Source organism: Centruroides sculpturatus, unplaced genomic scaffold (assembly GCF_000671375.1).
Source record: "Centruroides sculpturatus isolate CEXI.00-Female unplaced genomic scaffold, Cexi_2.0 scaffold1831, whole genome shotgun sequence".
Taxonomy (NCBI): Eukaryota; Metazoa; Arthropoda; class Arachnida; order Scorpiones; family Buthidae; genus Centruroides; species Centruroides sculpturatus.
The window spans coordinates 30,890-57,254 of NW_019386021.1; the positions used below are offsets into that span (position 1 = coordinate 30,890).

The 26,365-nt window shown below is 29.5% G+C and overlaps 1 protein-coding gene and 1 long non-coding RNA gene across 5 annotated transcripts; one reads left to right on the top strand and one right to left on the bottom strand.

The window, feature by feature from the left end:
- Positions 1-1,785: 1,785 nt before the first annotated feature.
- On the top strand, positions 1,786-9,963 carry LOC111613164. Its single transcript, XR_002754728.1, has 3 exons — positions 1,786-1,841; positions 9,613-9,691; positions 9,780-9,963. It is a non-coding gene; the product is annotated as an uncharacterized LOC111613164 (long non-coding RNA).
- Positions 4,535-26,027, bottom strand: LOC111613162 (glycine receptor subunit alphaZ1-like). 4 transcript variants are annotated; one of them, XM_023354487.1, is made up of 9 exons: positions 25,532-25,992; positions 16,468-16,732; positions 16,299-16,381; positions 13,954-14,021; positions 9,766-9,989; positions 9,621-9,703; positions 7,195-7,329; positions 6,728-7,104; positions 4,539-4,996 (listed from the first exon to the last, which is right to left on the bottom strand). In XM_023354487.1, the coding sequence occupies exons 4-9, from the start codon at positions 13,954-13,956 to the stop codon at positions 4,823-4,825; spliced, it is 996 nt and encodes a 331-aa protein (XP_023210255.1). In that variant the 5' UTR covers positions 13,957-14,021; positions 16,299-16,381; positions 16,468-16,732; positions 25,532-25,992; the 3' UTR covers positions 4,539-4,822. The 4 variants fall into 4 exon arrangements, with proteins under 4 accessions (XP_023210254.1, XP_023210255.1, XP_023210256.1 ...); XM_023354486.1 differs by lacking the exon at positions 16,468-16,732 and having other exon boundaries at positions 4,535-4,996; positions 25,532-26,000; XM_023354488.1 differs by lacking the exons at positions 16,468-16,732; positions 25,532-25,992 and adding an exon at positions 18,532-18,570.
- Between the last annotated feature and the right edge of the window lie 338 nt (positions 26,028-26,365).

Genomic DNA, 26,365 nt, shown 5'->3' on the forward strand with positions numbered 1-26,365 from the left:
AAGCGGGTCCTTGCAGCTAGATTCTAGATTACTTAGAAAAACAGTCTTTTATATATATAAAAAAAACTATATTACATACAAATAAAAACTCAGCGAAGCGGGTCCTTGCAGCTAGTATATATATATATATATATATAACCGAAGAGAAATCTTCGAGTCCAACAGCAATTCTGACGGAAGATAATTCCGTGTAACCGCCTACTCCAACAGACTAAGCAGTTCCGAGAAACCGTTCCGTCGAAATAGTTTTGCACTCGAATCAGTTCCAGAAGCGGGGTCTGATGGCCGAGCAGTCAAGGTGGCAGCCTACCGCTCTGGAGACCCAGAATCGAATCCGGACAGGTCGAAAAATCCCCAGGAATTTCTCGCGGTTGGTCCGGATACGTCGGGCTCGTCACCTGGCTGAACCCCTCACCACCTGGCTGAACCCATAATGGGCTTGCTAAAAGAGGCCCTCTTAGTGCGCACAAGGAAGAAGGAGTAAAAAAATGTTTCAGAAGCGGAACTGGTTTCTTTCACCTCTAATCCAGTGTTCGAGCGTTATATTTATACGGACTATATAATTTAAATAATCCCAATATTCCGTTATTTAAAAATTTAAATTTTGTCAAAAAAGTTAGAATTAAAATGACGCACATAACGACCAGCGCACCTCAAGCGACATTTCACGAAACAACTTTTCTGGCCATAGGTGAAAGAAGAATTTTTAAACGAAACGAGAAATATTGATATTTCAGGAACGAATGGACGGAACTTGATAAAATTTGATACGAAGTCGGGAAAAAATAGCGAATGACGACGACACTCATATTTTGTTCGGATGATGCGTATATTTTTAGTATTTTTAATAAAATGTGAATTCGAATATAGTCAAATTCCGTGTTCAAATTCCGATATAGAACGTTGGCTTTGTTAAGCCGATCGTTGGTTCGTTCGATTACTTAACGGCTTGCCTCTACAGAGCCTTATGATTTATGTATCCTGCTGAATACCATGGAAATATTGTTTTGAACATCGATCATTGAATTGCAAAAGTACGAGAGGTGAGAGCATACATCACGAAATATGACCGATTTTGAAAATTTAACAGCCACAAATAATGTGAAGAAAACTGCATCAGACCCCGTCCCTCATCACCCAGCCAAACCATTCATTAAGAGCATGATGAAATCCTCTTAGTCTCCATTAATGGCACAAATAATTGTTCGTTAAGATGACCTTCTGTATCAAATGTCCATCGTCATTTCGGTCAGACAATGGAAGTGAATAACACCATAACACGGTGAGAGACAAGAGTTAACACATGCAAACAGATAGTTTCCAGATAAATTCTTGTAGGCGTCGACCCGTCAGGATTCAATCCGGATTTGGAGGCAACTACCGCTCCCGGATCCCCGGGAGCGGTAGTTGCCTCCAAATCCGCTTGAACGTTAGACCGTCCAACAAATTCTGATCCGCGAACGGTCAAACTTTACGAGTGGTGATTATCTTCGATTTACTATTATCTTCCAAGATCATCAAATGTATTTAAAATGTAAGATTACTAAATTTTCTAAATCCAATATTTATATTAAAATTAAATGCATTACAAATGTCATCTTACTAACAAGGTTAATGGGGTCATTCATTTGATTCAATAAACTTAAAATATAAATTCATTACATATTAATATGTTCTAAAAATAATATTAAAAATAATTTTTAATCCAAATATAAAGAGTTATATAAACTTTTATTTTTTTTTTAATTTAATGAAACGCAACAATGAATAATATTGTTGAATTCAATTGTTAGTGTTGCATTGTTGATGACATTCGATTCACAAGTCGAAAATTAATCCAGGTGAGATTTCGGTGCATTTGCTAGCGAGATGTTTGGTGTTTAGCGCAGTCACCTCAGGAGAAAGCGCCGAATATACCCAGCCAAACATCAATGTTCAGATGTGTCCGTGACACACGCTTGCCATCCTGAATATCTCGCTAGCAAAGCTATCGTTTCGGAGACATTCGCTCGCGATTATTTACTGTCATTGCGTTGCAGCGAGGTATTAAATGTCACCCAACTGGAGAGTAACGAAAGCGAGATTTCGGTGCATTTGCTAGCGAGATGTTTGGTGTTTAGCGCAGTCACCTCAGGAGAAAGCGCCGAATATACCCAGCCAAACATCGATGTTCAGATGTGTCCGTGACACACGCTTGCCATCCTGAATATCTCGCTAGCAAAGCTATCGTTTCGGAGACATTCGCTCGCGATTATTTACTGTCATTGCGTTGCAGCGAGGGATTAAATGCCACCCAACTGGAGAGTAACGGAAGCGAGATTTTTGGGGCATTTGCTAGCGAGATGTTTGGTGTTTAGCGCAGTCACCTCAGGAGAAAGCGCCGAATATACCCAGCCAAACATCGATGTTCAGATGTGTCCGTGACACACGCTTGCCATCCTGAATATCTCGCTAGCAAAGCTATCGTTTCGGAGACATTCGCTCGCGATTATTTACTGTCATTGCGTTGCAGCGAGGGATTAAATGCCACCCAACTGGAGAGTAACGGAAGCGAGATTTTTGGGGCATTTGCTAGCGAGATGTTTGGTGTTTAGCGCAGTCACCTCAGGAGAAAGCGCCGAATATACCCAGCCAAACATCGATGTTCAGATGTGTCCGTGACACACGCTTGCCATCCTGAATATCTCGCTAGCAAAGCTATCGTTTCGGAGACATTCGCTCGCGATTATTTACTGTCATTGCGTTGCAGCGAGGGATTAAATGCCACCCAACTGGAGAGTAACGGAAGCGAGATTTTTGGGGCATTTGCTAGCGAGATGTTTGGTGTTTAGCGCAGTCACCTCAGGAGAAAGCGCCGAATATACCCAGCCAAACATCGATGTTCAGATGTGTCCGTGACACACGCTTGCCATCCTGAATATCTCGCTAGCAAAGCTATCGTTTCGGAGACATTCACTCGCGATTATTAACTGTGATTGCGCTTTATCGACGTATTAATACTAGGATGCAATCTTCGTGAGAATATTTTGAATTTTTTAGATGTTTTACCGTAAATTATAGAATCGTGTATACTAGGGTGGCGAACTTATGGCACACGTGCCCGAAGAATTGGAACGTTGGTATGTAATGAATCATAAGATCTCTGATTATTACCTTTATTTATCCATAATCTTGTTTATCATGCGATTATTGTTTTTTTTCAATAAGCGTCTTTATATTTACTGTATTTAAAGCATATTCGTTTCATTTATTTAAATATCTTTACCCAAAGTCTAAATATTCGGTACGCCTTAACTTTTTGTAGACAAGAATGACTACTATATGGTATGCGGACTCACAAAGCATCGTCCATCCGTGGTACAGTTTTGTAGAATATGGGCAAAACAAATCATCTGCAAATTCTTTAGTTTTCTGTTAGGGACTGACGATAAATGACGTCCGCATTTTTCTTGAAATTTTTACTTTCCCTTTACTTTCTCCTACTTTTTGTCCCGGTTTGTCCAAGTTTCTGTAACCTCCTCCCCTCTTCGGACGTCCAACAAAACTCGATCCCCCTTAAACTTATACACATGTATTTTAAATATAGGTTTTTATCATAATTCAACAAAATTACTTGTTTTAAGATTTTTTTATTACCGTATTTTAGCGTAGAATATTTACGAAAAAGTCTACACTATAGGCCTGTACTTTTACATTCGAAGACAACAAATAAAATATAGAGGAAAAGGTGGTATTATGGAACACTGCGGGTATTATGGAACCACCCCATTTCGAACTGATAATAAAGGCGAACTGTAGCGGAATGTGGCTGAACTGAACTAGGCAGACATCCATAGCAAGGGGAAAACCCGTTTTACTTCAGTTAAACGGTTGTCCGTATTTAATCAGCAAATTTGTTTTTTTCAAAATTCGCAAGTTTTGAATGCTAAGTGAATTTAATTATTTTTAAAATATAAATCGTGTAGTTGTAGGTTCACTGGTGCATGTATTCCGTTCCAGAGACTTAGGGGTACATATTAATCTGTGTGATGTTCACGTTTTTTAAATTTTGGTCTCGACAGACATAAGTTAATTCGAGATGGCGATGCGTGAAATACGGACCCCTTTGGTGCTTTTACAGTAATATGGAACTCAACTCCTCCGAACTCTCTCTTTGCAATCAGACATTCGTCCGGAGCAATTTGGGAAAAAGACACTAGGTAGAAAGTCTGAAAATATCGAAAAAGAGCTGCTGGAATATATATTGTTGATGGAGGTCATATTTTTCTATTATAAAAGCATTTTTGCGATAAAATACATTGGAGTAAATAATTTTGTAATTATTTAACATTTTTTGTCCTTTCCTATTTGTTTTTGGCTACATTAAAGCATTTTTTTGAAAATATACAGTAAGGTTCCATATTACCACCCGATTTTCTCTAAGCCTACTTTCGGACTTTTTGTACAAAAGCCTTCAAAAACCATACTTATAATTACACTAGCGAAAAATCCAATTAGGAACATTTAGTTTACTAGTTACCAGTACTTTTCGCACAAAAAATGTGGGTGTAGTTACGATACCTTGTTTACAATTCACTAAAATATAATTGGGGTTCCATAATACCACCTTCTCCTCTACTAATTCAACTTAAAATTTTTGCATTTTGTATCAAAAGTTGTTAATACTAAAGACTGTAACGAATTTTTTCTGTTTTATTAGATTTTATTTACGTTCAATCATATTATAACATTAAATTAACAAACTAACTTATAACTAAATACATATTGTATTATGTTATTATGTTATATACTGTATATATATTTTTTTCTTTGAAAGCAATGATTATGTTAAGTAATAAGGCCAATAAAAGACATTAAAAAATAAAAAGCACACAGGAAAAGCAACTCTGCTTGTTTTATCGATCCGTTTTGCAATTGTTCTTGTTGTAAGAAATATTTTCTTGCTCATCGGTTTAATTGGTTCGTTCGAATTTTCGCAGTTGTTGCAGTTAGAATTCTATAAAAATATAAATAAATTAATAATACAAAAATTATACTTGTATATTTATGCAAAATAAAATATATTATTGTATTAAAAATCTGTTAAAATTTATCATACATATAAATGAAAAGACAGCTTTCGAAATGAATAGCATTAGAATTTAAAATATTAAATAGTTCATTAATAAAAATTAAAAATAAAATTTATTTTACTTTTATGCAGAAGTAAAAATAGTTAAAAATGAATGAAATCAATGGTTAAGATAGTGGCGCGTTATCCTATAGGCAAAAAGGGCAATTTCCCGAGGCCCCCATCAACATGAGCCCCAAACAAATCTTTTATAAGAAAATATCCCAAAATCCCCCCAAAAAGTCTGAAGCCAATACTGTGGGTTAAATAGAAATAAGTCTGTCTATAATAGAAAACTACTATATTTTATTGTTAAATAAGGTATGGTAATGAAAGTTATAATAGTTTCATAAGATAATTTCAGATTATATATGTGATGTGTATTTCTTTAACAACGATTTAAAAAAAGAATTTAAAATGATATTGAAAAAGTTCAACTGCCAATATTCTTATTGAATGAATAAAAATTAAGTAAAAATAAATTATTTTCTTTATCTTCTGTCAAAATTTTTAACCATATTTAGTTTTGACATTCAAATCCAAAAAAATTTTCTAAATTATTCTGACTACTATTTCTGGAATATTTCCAGGTATTCATATTACTATTTCCCAAAAGAAGTACTACTATATTAAATAACAAACAATTCTACAAAGTTTGAATTACCTACTTTTTTACAGGTATATTATTGATATATTCAAGTAACGAAGTTATCAACTACACCAGATATATAAAGTATATTCTATGGCCATTTAGACTTCTCTATGTTCTAAATATGAAAAATATATTCATTGCTAATGCTTATTTTTTAATTAAGCCTATATATAATGTTTTAATTTTTATTTCTAAATATTCTTAATTTGAAAATATAATTTTTTAATAAGTCGATTTATGAAAATATAATATCTCAAATATTATTGGTATATTGCAATTATTTATAAGTAGAAACGAGTAGCAATTTGAAAGCATACAGTGTAGTGTTTCTAGTGTTTCTATAAAATGAATCGAGTTCGAATATTGTTCATAAATGTCGCAGTTTTTTATTCCCGTGATAAATGATATTCGTGAATAACCCTGCAGGGAAAAAATATTAACGAATAAAAAATGAAGATAACAACGTTAATCTGATTGCGAATTTCTAAATATACTGAACTTTCTATCAAGACCATGCACACGGGAAGCTTTGAGGTTGCATTTTTATTTGGGAAAAATTAAAATATTAGTACTGTATTTTGTATATAATATTTATTTGTATCCGTTCAATTTCTTCTTAGTCTTTTGTATTGTGTTACTCTATATATCCATACTGTAAAAATTAATAAACTACAGTACTACATTTATTAACCATTTTTTAAAAATCCTAAACACGAGCCTGCTTTTTACTGTTTAAATAGTTTATCAATAACGAATCCGGATCTGATTTATATATAGGCCTAATGTAATAATAATAATAATAATATAATAATAATCGGATATATCGAATATTTTATAAATTATATAAAAATGTATACATTCTCTTTTAGTTTTATATTTTATAGCATGCAATATAAATAGACCTATATTAGTTATATTTTAGTTTTAGCAGTATTTGTAATTTAAAGAAAGGATTTCTATTTTACCTCCGATAATAATGATTCAGTAATTTTGATCTGTCGCTCGTATATGTGTTTCCATTGTTTTTTTCGTGCCAAATAACTAACAAATGTGAATTCCAAAAGAGCAGCAAAGACGAAAGTAGTGCACATTCCCATCCATATGTCAAGCGCCTTTACATAGGAAACAGGAGCTAGATTGGCTTGTTGATCAGTGCTCTCCGAAGATATAGTCAGAAGTGTTGTAACTCCGAGTGTAATTCGAGCTGGGATAGCGTCGACATCTAACCAAAATGATACCCACGAAATAAAAACGATTAAAATTGAAGGAAGGTAGCTTTGAACTACGTGATAGCCAACGGACCGTTTCAAATTCAGTTCTGCACGAAGACAACTATATTCTCCTAAAAAAGAATAATAATTCATCAAAATTTTAATATGTAAAATGATTTTCTTGTTTTTTTTTTTCAATTTATTACAAATTATATATGAACCTATGTGAAAAGATTCTTTGCATCGTGAAAGTTTGATACTCTTCAGTTCAAATTGTGCCATTTTCAATCCATCGTACATAGATACGGCATTGTCGCTCAACCATTGTAATTCAACTTCTTTCACTGTTCTTGAAACTAAAAGATGCAGATAAAAATGTGACAAATAAAGTCAAGATTGTTTATAAGACACAATTATTTAAATAATTAAAAAATGTTAAATTTACATGAAATTATTAGAAATTATTCTTAATACTAACTAAAAATATGGATCAGTAAGTTTATGGGTAAGAAATGAGAGACAATATCTTGATGCAAATTATTCTGTTTCTTTATTGGTATTTATTTTAATAAAGTTAAATTATTATATAGCATCACAGTTCTTAATAATGATTTATTTTTTAATTAACCACAGAAATAAAAAAAATAAAATAAACAAGATTACTTAAAATATTATTTATTATAATAATAATATAAAATTATTTCTTCTTTCAGAGCATAAAATATTTAAATATTGTAAATAATAAAATTTAAAATTCTATAAAATAGCAGGTCTTATTTATTAATATTAACTTATTTAAATTTTAAAATATTACATCGGCGATAAAATCGAATAAAAACGTTTATCAATAGGCGGTTCTCTGCATAAATGTAATATATCAAACGTCGCTAATTTTTATGAAGATTCATTCAATCAGGATAAATATTGGGAGAAATAGCTGATGATATTCAACTTCAAATAATCATTTGCATGATAAAAATTAAGTAAAATAGCATCAAAATATTCTAGAATTAATTTCATATTTTTTTGTACTTATTCTAGTTTTTCAATAAATAATTAATAGGTATAAAACAAACTATAAGTAATGCAAAGATTTATTTTTAACAGTTTCTTTAAAAGAATCATTAAACATGTTATATAATTGACGCAAAATTTGAATTTTGTTCCAAACTTTAAATTGTTCTTTATTATTAGGGGAGACCGGGGCAAGATCGGCATGTTAAGCTTTACTTAAATTTTGTGTAATAAATACTGCTGTAAACTGAAAAAAAAGCTTTGCATATTGTCTATTGGAATGTTACCTTACTATAGAACTGGTTAAAATCAGTTTGGAAATAAAAATAATTAAAATAATTACAACTTTACAAGAAGAGAGAAATTGACGAAGTTGCCCCGGGTATAGGGGCAAGATCGGCAACTTCTCTCTTTTTGTAAAGTTGTAATTATTTTAATTATTTTTATTAAAGTTGCCCCTGGTATAGGGGCAACAGTAATGGGGCAAGATAGGCACGTATATAAAATTATGTTATTAACAATGTATAAGTTGGAATTCACTATTAAAACAAAGAAATACAAATCCAACACCCATTTAATATTATTACAACGAAATGCAAGTTCAAAGACATATATACATGAATAACAAATGCAAACATGTTTTCATTTATCATCTGTTTGATTTTTATCCTTTGCTTCTAATGTGGCTTTATGTTGCCGATCTTACCCCGCTAGTCATGATTTCGAAACATTAAGTACAACCCTGAGAACAGAATGCCAAGCCACGATCTGGCCACGTGAATAAGTTGAAGTTACATCCTTCTAACAGGAAAAGTAACTTTCGTTATCATGGAATTATAACAAAACCTGCCAATTCAATATAAATGGAAAAAAAATATTATATGGAATTGAACGAAAATGAAAATTTGCTTGATAATTCAACTACGCTTGTTGGAGAACAATAAAAACACTACACTCAACAAGCCACCAATAAAACTCAACTGCCTAACCTATAACCAAAGTCTCCTTTTAATTTGTTTTTAAAAAAAAGCGCTTGACAAACTTGCCCCGCATGACGAAGTTGCCCCGGTCTCCCCTATATAATCAATATTTAAATATCCACGTTTAAAGTTTTATTAATTACGAGGTTTATTCTTCTGTGTTACAATATATTCAATATAAAGTATCTAGCTATGATACTTTAAACAATTCTTGTAGAATACACCACCCTCCAGAGTGACTTAAATTAACATATCAATTACAAGACTATTGTCTCAAGATAATTAAATTACTGAAATTAAGAATTAGATTTCCTTTTATTTTAAATGAAAGTATACAGCCAAGACGAAAGTAGGAAGAGACAATGGAAATTAATTAACAAAAACATAAAAGAACGATCATACATTATTTTTTTCCGGTTTTAATTTGAGTAGAGAAAAATCTCTTGTCGCCAATTCACAGTGAAATATTAATCATGTACGAAAATGTAACAATATTCATTCTGTTTAATGGTTGCTACCGTATACTACTTTAACGTTTCAACATTTTTTGATAACCTTAGATAATATTGATAATTTTTTATAAGTAGTTTAATCAATTTTTATAATTTTTACTATTATTTCACAATTTAAATTTAATTAAAATAGATACTTACATGAAGCAAGTTCTATAGTGCAAACTTGAGAATCTAAAGGATATTTTCCCATATCCATCATGCAGGAGAACGTTAGTTTTAATCTATTAAGAAATTAAACATTAACATTTTATTTAAAATTAATTTAATTTAATTGATAATTTACCTCAAAACGTAAAGAATATCGCCAGTAGGATAAATGCGAACGAGAACGTTTGGCACAGTCACATATTGAAAATCACCATGTTTAGCATTTGGAAAGTATACATCGGGTCTCCATACTCTTTGGATCAAGTTGGGATCATTTAAATCGAGTGGACGACTGAAATTAGTGCTTTGCATTCTCCTGTCCGTCCAACGTTGTCTAAGGTATAAATCAACTTCATAATCCTGTAATATTAATTTTGGGAGAGTTATGTTTAAAACTTTTATGATTGTAATCGAAATTGGAAAACATCCGAACATCTACAAATAAAAAATTACAAAAAAAAATTATTCGTTTATTAAAATTATTTACCCAATAGATTATATACACAATATTTTAAATGATTTAGTCTTATATTTATTCAATAGCGTATTTAATGTAAATATGAATAACAATTCTTCCTAAGAATGAATCTTATAAGCAAAAAGAGCAATGGAACATGTAATTATAACACTAAATTTTATAATTACAAGTTACATTATTATACCATGTAATCTCTAGTAATTATATGTTACATGCAATTTCTAGAGATTAGTAATTTTTAATGACAATACGAAGTAAAAGTAAAATAAACAAATTCTACATGAAATTTACTATATTTACAAGTATGTCCAGCGGCAGAGTATTTTGTTTCCTAGGCAAAGCGAGCTTCTTAATCCCCCAAAAATAATCAATTTCGATTTTATGAACAGTGTTTTGTAGAACAAATAAAAAGTACAAAACATCTAAACTTATTGACAAGACTATGTCTTGTTTATAAAATCGTACTGCCTGCTGTGTTACCAGCTTAGAGGTATGAAGGAGTACATGTCAGGAATTGCAATTTGGCACAGAGTATTAGGTGCCCAAATCATGCGCGCATCAAAAAAACCAGACTTGTAGGTACTCGGGGGATCGAGAACCGAGTCAAAATAAAATACAAAATGAAGACTCTCTCTACAAACAGGCAAACCGAAGTCAGGTGGTGAGAGTACCACCCACAGTCGTTCTAGGAAGTGAACTCTGACCCTAGGACTGAACACGTAGTATTTTCTTTGTTAAATAAAATTTGTAATCTAATTTTGTAAATTTGGGAGTGCCTCAAATAATGCATTAAAACAGGGTTTTATGTCGTTACAAGTAGGTTTTTTAACATTATCTAGTATAGTAAAATCGTGGGACCGATAAAAATTTGACGTTATATTAGAGTTGTCGTTACATCCGATGACGTTATAATCGGATTAAACTGTATATTGTTTGTGCAAAATAAAAAATAAATAATTTCGGATGATACAATAGCCAAGATTTTTTTTTTCAAAAACGGGAAATTTTCGTTACGCATCGACAAAAATTGAACCCGGGCCGACACGCAACGGAGAGAAATTTCGAAATTGGATAGGTTAATTTCATCGAAAATACATCGCTTAGTAGTGAGTCTCCGAGACATAGTCTTGTCCCAAATACGGTTTTTCCGTTTTACTTGTTTTAAATTTCAATAAGTAATAATGAATATTTTATTATCTTTTGCAAATACAAAGAAAATATTTTAGAACACAAATCATTTTGAATTAAAGGGCTCTTCTATTGACAACACAGCATTTAAAGTATAGCCTATATATTATTTAAGGTTACTTGGCGTAACCAACTCATTATTTACCATATTTTGTTTACAGTCAGACAGAGAAACAAGCTAAAAACACTGTCAAAACGTCTCATAACGTAAAGTTTCAGTTTCAAGCACATCAAAATTCCGATGTACGTACTGTACATACAGTAATTACCAAGTAGCCTAAACTAATTTTTTTTCCAACACTGTAGTGCGAAATTCATATGTAAGTTTTTATAAGTTTAAGCTTGAGAAACTAGGCTCACCATTTGCTACTGATATTGGAAGTGTGAGAAGGATCCGTATAACAGCGGAAACATTAGGCACATTATTCAGAAATGTTTGTTGTAGTATGAAGAGAAGTAACTTACTGCTGATATAGGCACAGACCTTAGAAGTCTTTGGATATTGCTTTTACACAGATTTTCAGCATCAATATCTTTGTTTCGATTACGCATTAATGGTTTTGCTAAATTTTTGCAATCCAAAACTCTTCAGTAGATTTTTTTATGTTGTATGTAACGCACAGGAATTATTTTATAGTGGATGAATGGGTTCGAATGAATTATTTAGGAATTGGCTGGTGCCCATTCTCGTCTCACCCTAGTGACGCCCATAACTTCAAATATTAAAACACTATAATTTTAGGTATACATAATCAATGATCAAATTCTGACCATGGAAATCTAAAATTATAGACTATTATGAGAAAAAATGAATAAATATACCCTAACATATACCCTAAATATACCCTTAAATGAACTGAGGCAGTTCTGGACACTGTAAAGCTGTGTCTGAGATTACCAAGATTGCCATGCTTGATTCTAATCAACTTTAGAAAGAAGACCGTTATCCTATCTACATTTTAATGTATGGTAAATAAATAGTATAAAACAATTAATTTATATATACCTGTGACCCTTAAAGATCAGTACTGCACTCTCGTCGTTTACATTCAATCTCAATCATAAATGGTAGAAAAATACCGATATACACTCGTATATCAGATTTAAATTACAGTAGAACCTCCATTATCCGGATTTCCATTATCCGGATTTTCGATTATCCGGATTGTTCAAAATAAACAAAAATTTACGAATTTGCTGATTTGCACTTGGCGAATTACGACACTGTTTATGTACGTGATGGAATGCATAACTTTTTTTGTTTCAACAACGTCTCACCCAGCACAGTGGTCATAAACTCTTAAATATATTTTGCGTCATAATAAAAATATAACTTGACATACATATTTATAAATAATTTATATTCAGATTACATCGATAATGCACTGANAAAGATTTAATTCATAAACATGCATTGAATATATTAAATTATTAAAATAATGTATGAAATGTTTTAATAAAATTAATTATATACCAAGTCATTATATAAAATTCATAAAATTGAAATATTCTAACGAAATATTTCGGATATAAAAGTAAAAATTCTTATTAAAAATGATAACATCTCATTTGTCTAAAGCAGCTTTACTCTTTTAACAAATATCATAATTATATTCTTCTTATTAAGTCATTTATAAATCCAAATGTCTCATAATTACTCAGGAATGGTTAGAAAGCTAACGAACAAAGACTTGGAATTCTATTAATTTATAAAATTGCCTCTAGGAGATTACAACATTGGAACATATCAATAGTCAAGTGCAGGAATATCGGGTTAGCAAATTGCATAGCCATTCACAGCATGCACATTCATTAAATCTTTGATAGCAATGGTGTAGCTGATGGAAGACAAAGTCAGCTATTGTCCATCACGATTAATAATGGCTAATTAGTTATAGAGAAAAGTATTCAGCCAGATTTGATCGAACGTTGCAAGTTTCTTTATAATGGATATCAATCATTTATCATTTCTCCCTCTTTCTCTTTACGTTTAAAATTAATTAATTAAGTGTTATATTTTAAATATCACACAACTGATAACGAAGAATTTTATTTTATATATTATTATTATTATTATTTAAATTAAAACTTAACCTTAACGAACAATTATTTATTGTGACATCGTCATAATGCCGGTTTGCAATTTTTAATCATATTTTTAATTAATTTAATTTAAAATATATGCTCTTCACCTCAAATTAGTAGTGGCTTGACCCTGTACTGTACTGTACATCATACTTTTCCTTTAACAACAGAGTCATGCCGATCATCTGTCTAACTCCTTTCAGGAGAAAATTTTTGAATTAAAATAACATAACTTTCGGTGCAAACTGGAAGTTTATATATAGTTAATCCTGCTTCTAAGCTTTCTATGTATGGTATCGGCATTCATCTATCTAACTAACTCCATTCTCAAGATTAAGGAAAAACAGATAGACAGATAGACGGGCGGATGACAGTGGAAATTTATGAGTCTACAATTTTTTCAAATTGCAGCTCAATTAATTATAGGGAATATTTATTTAATAATTTATCAATTGTATAATTCAGGATCCTTACTTAATAAATAAATAAATACAGTTTAAACTTATGATAATTATACGTGTGCGCGTTTAATTATCTAATATATATGTATATATATTTAATTAACTTTCTTACCATTGTTGCCGGATTCACAGCTCCAAAACTTCTTAAATATAATTCGCATTTAACAACTGTCGGTAATGCTATTAGGAGGGGGGAAGCATTTAAATTATTAATTTCGTATAATAAATATTAATTTTATTATTTGGAATATTTCCAAACATGAAAAGCAATAAATTAATTTTAGAAAGTTTCAATTAAAGTAAAAGAAAGAATTTAGGTTTGTGTTACAGAAACGATCGAAATTACATTAAAACAAGAATAAAGAACAAAAAAAGAAAATAGAGAATTGACGAAAAGATAAATTGAATTTATGTTTCTGACAGGCTTAACGTTAATCGGATTTTGTAGTTGTATCAAACGAACACATTCAACCGCAATAAAATGTCATTCTACAGCTTTAATATAGGACTAGAATACATTAACGAGTCGTTCTAAAAAGCCAGATAATGTAGTTTTTGAAATTCGTTTTAAACATTTTACAACTCAAAATTTGAAAAAAAAATAAACTTTTATATTTACTTCAACGAGGAATTAATTTTTAAATGCACTTGTTTTCCTGTTTGAGATGTCAGAACAGTTAATAAAGAGTGTCATTTTTCCACTACACAATGCTAATTTCTTTTCTTTCTTTCTTTTTTTTTATAAACTGTAAACTGTGATTTTAATATAGATGTAAATTATAATTTTAGAAAAGCATCCATTAGATGTTGATACAGAAAATCAATAGGCGAGTAAAGCTATTGTTTTGCATATAAAGGATTAAATATCGCTATTTGAATTATAATATAATCTACTAATTAAATATAGCAGATATTAAAAGTTAATAAATAACGTTCTCTTATTTCTTGATTAATATCTGATATTTTTAGTCGAGAAATTGATTTTTATGCTTTATATTTTAGTTACTTTTAGTGTAAATTTATTAAAAATATATCTTAAAAACTTTCTATAAATTTTCAAATTGATGGCTAATTTAAACAATTTAAAAAACATTTCTTTAGTTAAAGAAAAGTCTTTTAAAATTATGATTTATAATTAGTCATTTAAAATAGTTTTTAAAGCCAAAAACGACAAAATGTTAAACAAATTTTTACATACTGTATGTTTGAAAAGGTAAAGTAAAATAGAAATTATAAATTATTTCCTCTCAAATTTATTAAATTTAAAGCTATGCTAAGGGAAAGAAGAAGAAGAAAAAAATCTTAAAATAATTTATAAATTTTATAAATTAATTTTTTTAATATATTTAATTGTGTGTGTGTGTGTATTTATTGTTTGTTTGCGTTTACATATGCATAATTTAAACAATGTTAGAAGAAACGCTATTAAACTTTTTTACAAATGTAAAAAATACAGTATAATTTAATCTGGCTTATAATTAATAAGCATTATATAATTCAAATACTAAAAATTTTTAAATATTGATAAAAATCTATAATGTAAGTGATTAGAATCAATTCATCTTATTTAAAGTCAATATAGATTTAAAAGAAAATTTAAATATTATAAAATCTTTAAAATATGCAAATAATACATTTAATACAAGAATTTAAAAATTATATTTATTATTTTTCAGTATTTTCAAACTTCATGTAATAAATTTATGAACATGAAATAAATTTATGAAGTGGCGATTAATGAAAGAATTAATATCCTATTTTAAACATATAAGTTTTACAAAATCAATAAATAGTATCTTCTTTAATAGGCCTACAGAATGAATTTATGAATTTATTAATAATTTTTTTTTCTTTTTTATTTAAATTTGAAGAACAAAATATTTTTATTATCGCTTTATCACGTTTCTTTTTTGACCAATTATAAAGCCTGTTAAGTCTGTTTCCAATAAAGAAAACGTGACGTATTAATCTCGATTAAGCACTGTCATATATTCAGCCAACCCTTTGCTATCACGTGTCAATTTCAACTAATCATTAAGTGACTTGAATCATGTTATTTCCAATACAGAAAATGGCATGTGTTAGTTTCGATCGTTCGCTGACTAATCATAAAACGAGTTGAACTGTGTTACTTCCAATAAAATGACAAGGTTCTCACCAATTACTATCACTTTGTCAATTCCGGTCAATCCCTGAACGAGTTAAATAATGTTATTTTCAATAAGGAAAATAATACATATCAGCTCTGACCAATCAATGTCACGTGTCAATTTCAATCATTCTCTATCATGTGTCAATACCGACCAATCACTAGACGAGTTAAATTACACTATTTACAATAAAAAAAAGTCACGTGCCAATTCTAATTAAACATTATCGTGTGTCAATAATAAACAAAAATTTTTAAATAAAAATATTAAAACATTATTATTATTATAAAGAATCAAAACAACTTACTCTGCTTATGATTTGGAGTGATTCTTCTATCATAATCTCTCAACAAATCATCCAATATTAATAAATCATTTGATAATAAAGCACTAAAAAGAGTGTTTGAATAAATAAATATTAAAAAATATCTTTATATAGAAGAAAAACATTGGATTTTAAAGATTGAGTAAATTACATAATTTATAAAGCTTTTTAGAGCGAAGATAATCGTGTTAGATGTTTACTTTCCTGCTGCAGCCATCAAAGATTCTTTATTCAATTCTTTCCTTTGAAGAAAGGATTACTTCCACAAAGTAATCCTATCTTTATTATTTGTTGACTCAATTTATCCATTTAGCCGCATTTAATAAACATTATACTTTAACCTTGGTTTTTGTATAATTTGAAACCACTCTTCTCGAATTTTATTAGCTTCGTTTCTTTCTTTTGATAAAGGTTCCCTGGCAAACAATTATTTTATTTTTGAGTTAGAAAGTAAACATTGTATAAAATAAGTTATATATTTTTTATAAATTAAAAAATATATATAACTTATTTCATACAATTTATTTACTACTAGATAAAATATATACTATATATTATTTATATATAAAACGTACAGTATTTATGTTATATAATATGTTATATTATATTATATTATATATAAATTTTTAATATATAGTTAAAAAGTAAAACTATTAACTAATCGTATTGATGATTTAGTTTTATAAATATTTATTGACCAATTATAAGTAATACATTACAATTTTGGCTAATTAAGATATTTTAAAGATAAAATGAAAAGTGATGTGGTGAAAATGGAATTGGGTTGGGTGAGATGCATAAGAATTTCATTGGTTTAAAGCAATGCTCTGCACTGCTTTAAACTAATGAAATTCTCACACAAGGCACGCCTAGGTACTTCCAGAACTGTGGTACACCACAAGTAAAATATACGAAAAATATAAGTTAAAAAGTACATATCAAAAAATGTTAATTTGCTGTTTTTAATTTGTGATAATATAAAAATATTTGAAATGAGTTTATAATCGATATTCTCATTTCTTAACAATCCGGAGACCACCCTGGACGAAGTATCATGCAGTCCGAGTGTGAATATCACATGACCGGGATCCTGTGATCGTAGGTGCACGCATCTACTTGTCACTTCACAGAAAGTGAGATGATGACTGTGATATGTGACTTGCCAAAGTTACACGTGCACAGATTCTGTGAAATATGACTAGTGACTCTTGCTGTTTAAAGACGAATTATGAATAAACGCATACACACATTCTGTGAAATACGACTGCAAAAGTGTAAAAGTTTGAAGCCTCTTAGAATTCCTTTTGTCACAAACGTCAGTGGCAATAAACACGTAATAGGCAAATCATTGTCCCTTTAGAATCGATATCTATTTATCATATTCACGTGGCCACCGTAAACTGTGCTCTTGGAGGCTGGATTAATGAAGTAATAAACTAACCAATTGCTAAGCTAATTGAATATTATCATTTCCAACAAAATGATAAGTTAATCTAATGTTTATTTTAATATTAGTGATATAATGATCAATTGATTTAATGAAATAATTTCAAGCCATTGGTTAGAAATAACACGAGCATTTAAATTAAAAGTTGTCAATTACCAATTAATGTAGCTGGCGTAAAGAAATGCTATATTATTAATATCATGATCAATCATTATATTATGTGACAATTCTAACTAGGGGAGGACTGGCTATAGGATAGTTCTGGCAAATGCTAAAAGACCGGCGCCAAAATGAGCAAGTTACTGTTAGAAATTGTATACGTGAAAGTGCTGTTTGTTGAAATTTCCAAGTATTACTTATTAGTTATATTCAAACGTAATTGATTATACAAATACTTTTCAGTATGTTTTATTTACCGCCCCTTTCATCCATTTTTTATTTTTTATTTTTTTATTTTTTGGAACATTAATATTTGACACTAGGTAGTAAAGCAAGCGAGTTAAATGGTGGCATTTCGTGTAAAAGAAATAGCACATAACAGCTGTGAATTCATAAATTATGTGACAATTTTAACCACTTTTCAAGATTTAATAAAAAGTTATAACCAATCGTAAAGTGTGTTATTTATAGAAATAATCAATAAAATTAACATTAAATAATTAAGATCATAGCATAGAAACAAGAATAGAATTTCAAAATTCAAATTAATTTGTTTTTAACAATTTTTTTCCAGTAGACATTTTTCCAGTAAAAACATTTTTCACTTACTTTTTCCTCCCTTTAAAAGATCGGTTTTACACATTGAAAATGAAAGCAAAAAGGAAAAAAAATGAATAGAAAAACCAAATTGAATATGTGTAATTAGATACTTTTGCTCTAAGAGACATTATTTTAGTTTAATTAAATTCGTTAAGCAATACCGAAGACAATAAATGTATACAGTTAATTAGTATTTAAGTGGAAAGTTTCAAGGTTACAAACAACACTCGTTTAATACACAAAAGATTACGAAACCAAAATAAAATGAAGTTTTCCTAAAATACGAATTATAAATCGCCAATTTTACAATTAATTTCATTATGTTCTTTAACAAAAGCAATCAATTAGTCATAAAAAAATGAATTACAGTTTGTTTGTTTCATATTTTCCAACTGGCGAACCATAATCTACTTAGAGAGTAGAAATTGCCAAATATACCCAAATATATTTGAGTATAATTGGCAGTGTCTATTCTATAAATGAATTATAGACTCTAAGCAAAATATATTAACCCAAATAAAAGACATATCCCTACTTTGATTCTTTTTTTAAGAGAAAATAAATATATCTCGAATATCAAATTCTATTGAGGCTGGATGATTCCCATGTTTATCTGTATAAAGCAAAACTTGGATTTTATAATTATCAGGATTTATTTCTATACATACAATTTATTTCTTGCAAGATTTTTGAGGATGACTGGGTTAACCTATTTTTCTTTGTCATGTAGTTATGACACTGATCTAAGGTAGCAAGTATAGTTTTGTTTATAGCTCTGTACAAATGATGAGAAACGAGTAAACGCTCTTATTATTTACTAAGTATAGATTTAGTATCGGAGTAATGTTTCGTTTTCAACTGATATGAAATAGAACTTAGTTTCAGGTAACTAGAACTTAGCTGTGATCAAATGCTCAATTTGAATTGTTTTGATACTTCATGTTGCATTGATATAAGTGTCATTTCAAAATGCTAAGACGTATGAACCGTTTTTTAACAGTAAGCGATTTGTGGCATATGTTACAATAAATAATTTTTTCATCCGTTTTAAATAGCGAGGTTGCGGCCGACGTTTTTATCGGGAAAACGTCTACGTCAGACGTTCAGCGCCGCATTCCTGTAAGCCTAGAAGTTTGACAATGGCGTTTGGAACGTCAGTGGAATCATGCTCGACGTTCCAAACTCCATTGTTAAACTTCTAGGCTTACAGGAATGCGGCGCTGAACGTCTGACGTACACGTTTTCCCGATGAAAACGTCGGCCGCAACCTCTCTATTTACACAATTTTTTTTTTGAAAGATTTAAATTTAAAAATATTAAATTACGAGTAATAAATAACTTTAATCCAATTGATTCAGAGTACAGTAGATCCCCTTCACATAATGCAGATTCATATATCGCGGCGAAAAAATTGCGACCGTATTCGTATAAAGACGCTAAAAGAGACTCGTAAAATGCGGTAAAACGTCATCGCCGACTCGTGTAGGATTGGTCGAATCTCGACCAATAGTGGACAAGCAGCCGAACTACTTACACGCTACGGAGAGTTTAGGCGAGTAAGTTGAGTTTACTATCGTCTGTACAGTATACAGGCCTAAATTAGGTACTGTAAGTCTAACACAGTACTGTAATTTTATACATTTCTTGTGAAAAAACATTTCTTATTCAACGGTCATAAAAATTATTTCTATTAATGATGTCTCCAAAGTTCAACGAATTTTTCGCAAAAAAATAACTTAACAGAAAACGCGCCCGCTGTTTGGTGCGCTACTCCGCGACGAAAACAAGCTTAAGCAATGGCGTCGTCGAACGGTGCACACTCGGTAAGTAATACTACAATTTTTTGTTTATAGCATAGTTTATACGGATTATTCCCAAAAAATTATACGTGTTTTGGAAATGTTGAGTCAAATTAGTCTAGAATCGATTAATTTTATGGAAGAAAACCTTTCAAAGAGCCGTAGTCCGTAAACTGCACACGTGCCGGGCTGTGATTGGCTCATGTATTTAAGGATTCCTACAACGCGAAATTCTTGTAAAGTGGAACGTATCTACCGCGTTATAGAGGGTCGACTGTATTTTAATAATTTTAAGAAAATGAGAGACTTTCAGGCAACGCCAGACACGATCGTTTGGAAACTAAAAGAATGAGAATTATGCCAAATTTAGAATACACTTTTATATTAACACGTACCATAGCACGTGTTAATACAAAAGCGTGAGCAGTGTTTTTGTTAATACAAGTGTGAGCAGATTTGAAAACACTGCTCACATTGATGCGTTACATTAGTATATTTGTTATCAGATTCCATGTGCCATTCTTGGGTGCATAGTTAAATGTATTTTTCTTTTATGGTAAGCTGTTTGTTTCAGGAAATGGATATTACATTCAACAGAACCTAATGAAGAGAATGAGATTTTGATTGCGACTGTTGCAATATTAGTACAACATAAGAGAAAAGATTGGTTACATCTAATGAGTACTTATAGTTCAATATTTGGTGAATTTCGTTACCTATAAAAAACATAAAAATCAAGAGCGACTGGTAAACTGCTTTTGACGGCTTACGAAAATCTCAACGGTTTGATCTGAGTGTTAATACATGTAACGCTCAGCTAATGCCCCTTGTCGTCAGCATACATCATCATGTGAACGCTATGATAGAGATGCATGAATGGTTTTTCTTTAACACGCAATAATGCGTGTTAACACAAAATCTTAGCCTAATTTGAATGCGGTGTTAAACGGTTCAAATTTAAAACATTTGAATTTTGCGCTCTCATACGTAATTTCTGACGTGAACTGTATATGTATGTGCATAAAGGATTTATTGCACAAATAGATCATTTGAAAAAATATATATATATCAAAACGTTCAAAATTTCAACTTCTACAATCCCCCAAATTTTTAAAACGTCATTCTGATACACCCTGTATATGTTAGGCTCAAACACCGAAATCGCTCATTGAGCGAAAAAAAACGACCACAACGCGTTGTACAGACACAATGAGCGATTTCGGTCTTTGAGCCTAACATCTATATATATAATCGAGATGGGTTAGTAATAATAATAAGCGTAGAGCCCAAACGGTTAGAAGTTGAAAGTTGAAATTTGGTACACAGTTAGGGTACGTCACCAGAACGCACACTAAGAAGGAATTTTTCAATATTCCCCCCGTGGGGGAGAGAGACAGGATTAAGGCTTACCTTGAAGAACTCGGCTTCTATTGTACTATTTTAGATGCGGATTTTTGCGATTTTGATTGCGTTTTAATAGGGTGCGTACACTAAGAAGGGATTTTTCGTGATTCCCCCAGCGGGGAAAGTGTTAACAATGGAAGTGTTAAGAGAAACCGGCGTGCAAGATTAAAAGGCGCAGATGCGTTTTTTGCGTTTTTGCGGGAAATCGAACATATTTTTTGACCCATCTAAAAGTTCTGTAATTAGTCTAGAAACAAGGGGACTAATTCTTGCATTCTGTGAAAACGGGTATGATTGGCTATAATGTAAATAACCTTAACCTTAGCTGTCATTACTTTTTGCCCGAGCAACGCCGGGCTTATTTGCTAGTATATATATAACACTTGCAATCATTCAAATAAGTTATAAAGAACTTATTTATCTCGAAAATGGTCAAATCTACAGTAAGTCTTAAATGCATATTTTATACGCGTTTCTAAAAATGCATATAAAATATGTTTGATCAAAATACATTAATTTGAATTACTTGGACCCAAATTGTGTTTAAATTGCAATTTCAACATCATAGCATTTACAGAAAAATATGCACGTACAGTACATAAGACCTACCTTCTAATGTTTAACATGCAAACAAGTATAAACACGTGTTTTAATTAAATATTCATATTTTTTGAAATTATTCCACTTTCAAGCGTTGATATTGTTTCGTACGACGTTTTTTCAAGCCTTCGTTTACAATACTTTTATAGGAAGACATAAAAATAACGTTATGCTAAACAATATCAAATCTATTAATAATGCCAAATATGATGCGAAAAAAATTTTCAATAAGGCGCACCCCAAGTTTCTTCTTCGAAAAATCGTAAGTATTTGCTTAAATTTTTGTTTCCCAATAGGTAGATAGTGACCTACTTGACATATTGCAATTGAGAAATAAATTCTTTAATAAATAAATATTGTAACGTCTTATAAAATCCTAAGAAAAATTTTATCATATGAATAAGGCTTTATATATAATTTTGTAGCATTTATTAATATATCCATTAATAAATGCTACAAAACATAATTATCCTAAAAGATCTTATCTTAGAAATGGGAAATTTTTATCCTCTAATAAATGTCAGAAAGTGCTATTCCGAAGTGGTGCAGCTTATCCTTACACATTACAAATTTCGAACTTAGCATAAAAATGAAATATATTATCCTTACAGCTTAGATAAATCGTAAGTTAAACAATTATATGAATTTAACTGTTTGTATAAAAGCGAGAAAACAATGTTTTAAATGATTGCAAGATTAAGAAAATACAGTAAATGAAATTTTACAAATGTTACATACAAAAATCTATCTCGAGTAACGACAGCTTATTTTAAACTGTCAAACTAAGCTAATTATCGACAATCTAACATAGGAAATTATTCGAATAGCGGCTATTCTTAATTATTTTAAATCTGTAAACTGTGATTAGTATGTGCATGTTAAAGGAAGAATAATTAACTGGGCGTAATACATTCACATTAAATTAAGTTGTTCTAATTGAGTGTCATTCTCATTACTGGCTTAAGGTCACAATTGCCATCATTTCTTGATATATTCAATTATTCTTCGATTATTTATTATAAAATTTATTATTCGATATCGTATAATATACAGTGTTAATTAATTTAATAAATAATTTAACTCGTTTTATAATTTTCCTTTAAACTTTTATAATGCAAATATCACTTTTCTTAATTTTTACTAGCAAAAATTTAGAATTTTCACAAAAAATTCTAAATTTTCTTATATAATACTTCAATTCTGTTTCTCTGTTAATAGTTATAGAAACGTAGAGCGTGATGGACTGACAGAATTGCCACTATATTTAAAAATAAATAATTAATTAACATTGACTGACGACGCATACGCTTCTTAATTAAATTTTGTTGTTAGCAAACGAGCATAAATAAGTTAATAATAAAAATATTTAAATTTATTTTACCATTTCGACTATTTTAAATAAATTTCCTCGATTTTTGAGCTCTATTTATTTAAAATGGACACCATTTTTATTTTAAAATAATAGCAGTTTATTTTAAAAAATTCTGAATTTTTTAACAATAAATTCTAAATTCCTTTAAATGCATAAATGCGATTAATATTCACTGAAAATCGCGATTAAGCAAGTTTTATTGAATTATTTAGAGCGTGATGGACAGACAGAAAAGCTAATTTGTTATTTCAAATAATAAATTAATTAAATAACGTTTTAACTAACAATGCAGTTCATATTCAAGTATTTTAAATTAATAAATTTAAAGAAATAATTTTTGTTTTTTTAGCTTTAAAAATATTCAATTATTGATATAAAAATTCGGTAATTAAAAAATATTTCAAGTAATGTAAGCTGATTGAATTACAAATTTTTATTTTAACAATTATTAAATTTGAAAATCGAAATTTTATAACATTTATGTCAGAAAATTTATCAAAGTTTTAGAAAATCGATCATTCGAAAGAGTTTGTTTTGAATTGAAGCCAAAACTTCGTGAAAATCAATCACACTCGAAATTTTAATTAATTAATAACCGATAAATGTCAAACAGTATTGAATATTTTTACGGTTAAAATAAAATTTAAAGAATTACATTTTAATGTGTAGTATGTTTTACACATTAGAAAATAAAGGTTATTGATAAAAAATGCGATTTCTCTAACACAGAGTCGGAAGTCACGTGACGTGCACCACACCCGAATAATGTAAGTTTTCTGTCAAACTTTCAATGATTGACTAATCTCCACGATGCCAGTGATGAATGATTTATCCAGGAATAAGGAAAAAACACATATAAAAGAATTAGTTGATATATTATTCGTAAATTTTAATTTTAAAAAAGGTTAGTGATCAATAAATGTTATATTTAAAGTATAAAATATAAGTTAAATTATAATTAAGCACTTCATATTATTTTCATATTCTATAACTTAATATATATATAGCTATACAGTAATTACTAATGACGATATTTCAGTTATAAAATAAATTTATAATTAAATAATAGCCTATATGAAAATATATCAAACTTTTAGCTCTTTATTTATATAAATGAATATAGCTTAATTTTTTATTTATTTATTATATTGTATAGACTGTAATTTCATATAAACTATATAGAGATGTACAAATAATCATAGATAATTTCGTCCCTTTTTTATATATTTACGTAGAAAGTTAAGGAGTTATATTGCAATATTTACAAAATTAAATCCTGTAAAAATATTAATTAAATATAAATTTATTTATTAGAAAAGTCTTCTTAAATACTGAAGTTTCAGCGTGCAAAAGTTACTTTTATTGAATGTAAGATAAAGGTATGATACTTGTACCACTATTACTATCGGCTCTTTGTCTAACGGATAAGAGCAGAGTTAATGGAATGTAATTTTTCGAATATATTTCTTATAAATTACAATTTTCTTCATATATTGCCTGTTATGAAACTTCAATAGCTCATATTAAAACGTCAAATTCATATGCACTCATTAACATATGAATTAAAAAAAAAAATTTAAAAATGCGTTTAAGTAGATGTAAATTAATTTCGTCTTTTAAAACTATAGTTTGATAATTTAAGAAAAATATTCTTGAAAATATTAGCCTTATAAACTTATTTTATTATATAAAAATGTTAAAATAATATTTATATTTTTTGTATATAAAACGGTTATATTTTCAAAGTTTTATAATGTTTTTTTTTTTTTAAATTATTCGCGATGCAATAATGATTTTTATAATATTATTATATTATTAGTTATATAATTTTTACCTTTCTATGGTTTCTGTTGCAAGATGCTGTCGAGATAAGAGCAAGAAGAGCAAAACGTTGACACTCAGTCGGTGCATGGTGATCGAATGAGCAACTGCTATACAGTTTCAAGTTCATCATGTCAGGCGCCACCTGACCACTGTGCTTCATTTAAACGTTCTATAGAGCAGTTATAGATCTACTTACGTCATAAAATTTCAAATTCTTAACATTTAGATTGAATTATCGAAGATAAATTAACGTGTATTTACAAATATATTATTTTAAATTTTAATATACTATTATCCCATTTTAACTATATACACATATATTACATTTTTTTATATCATGTCGCAATTCTTTAACAGTGACATCTCATATGAGAATCGACGCATTGTCGCGACAGCAATTGATTTATAAAACTCCATTAATATATTTTATATATTATATAATTATTGAAATGTTATTTTCGTGTTTCTCATAAGCAAATGTATTGTTATTTTAGGAAATATTTGATAAATTTTCTTACTGTTATAAATTAAAATGATTTAATTGGCTTGAGTGTATTTATACTTGTGTGTAAAATTAATTAAATTATATGTATGTGCAGCAAACTGCAGGATCATGAATGTGATGTTTTAGAGTTGCAATTTTGAAACGTATATATAAGCCTGTATGTGTTATACAGTATGCTTTATCAGTTCATCAGTTATTATTTTTCAAAATTTCGATGACTAGAATACAGTTTATCTGATTTATGTATGTAGGGCCTATATGACAGAGAGAAAAATAGAGTCTAATGTCATTAACTAAACTTATATCTTCTATAATAAATTTTTCTCATAATAACACAAT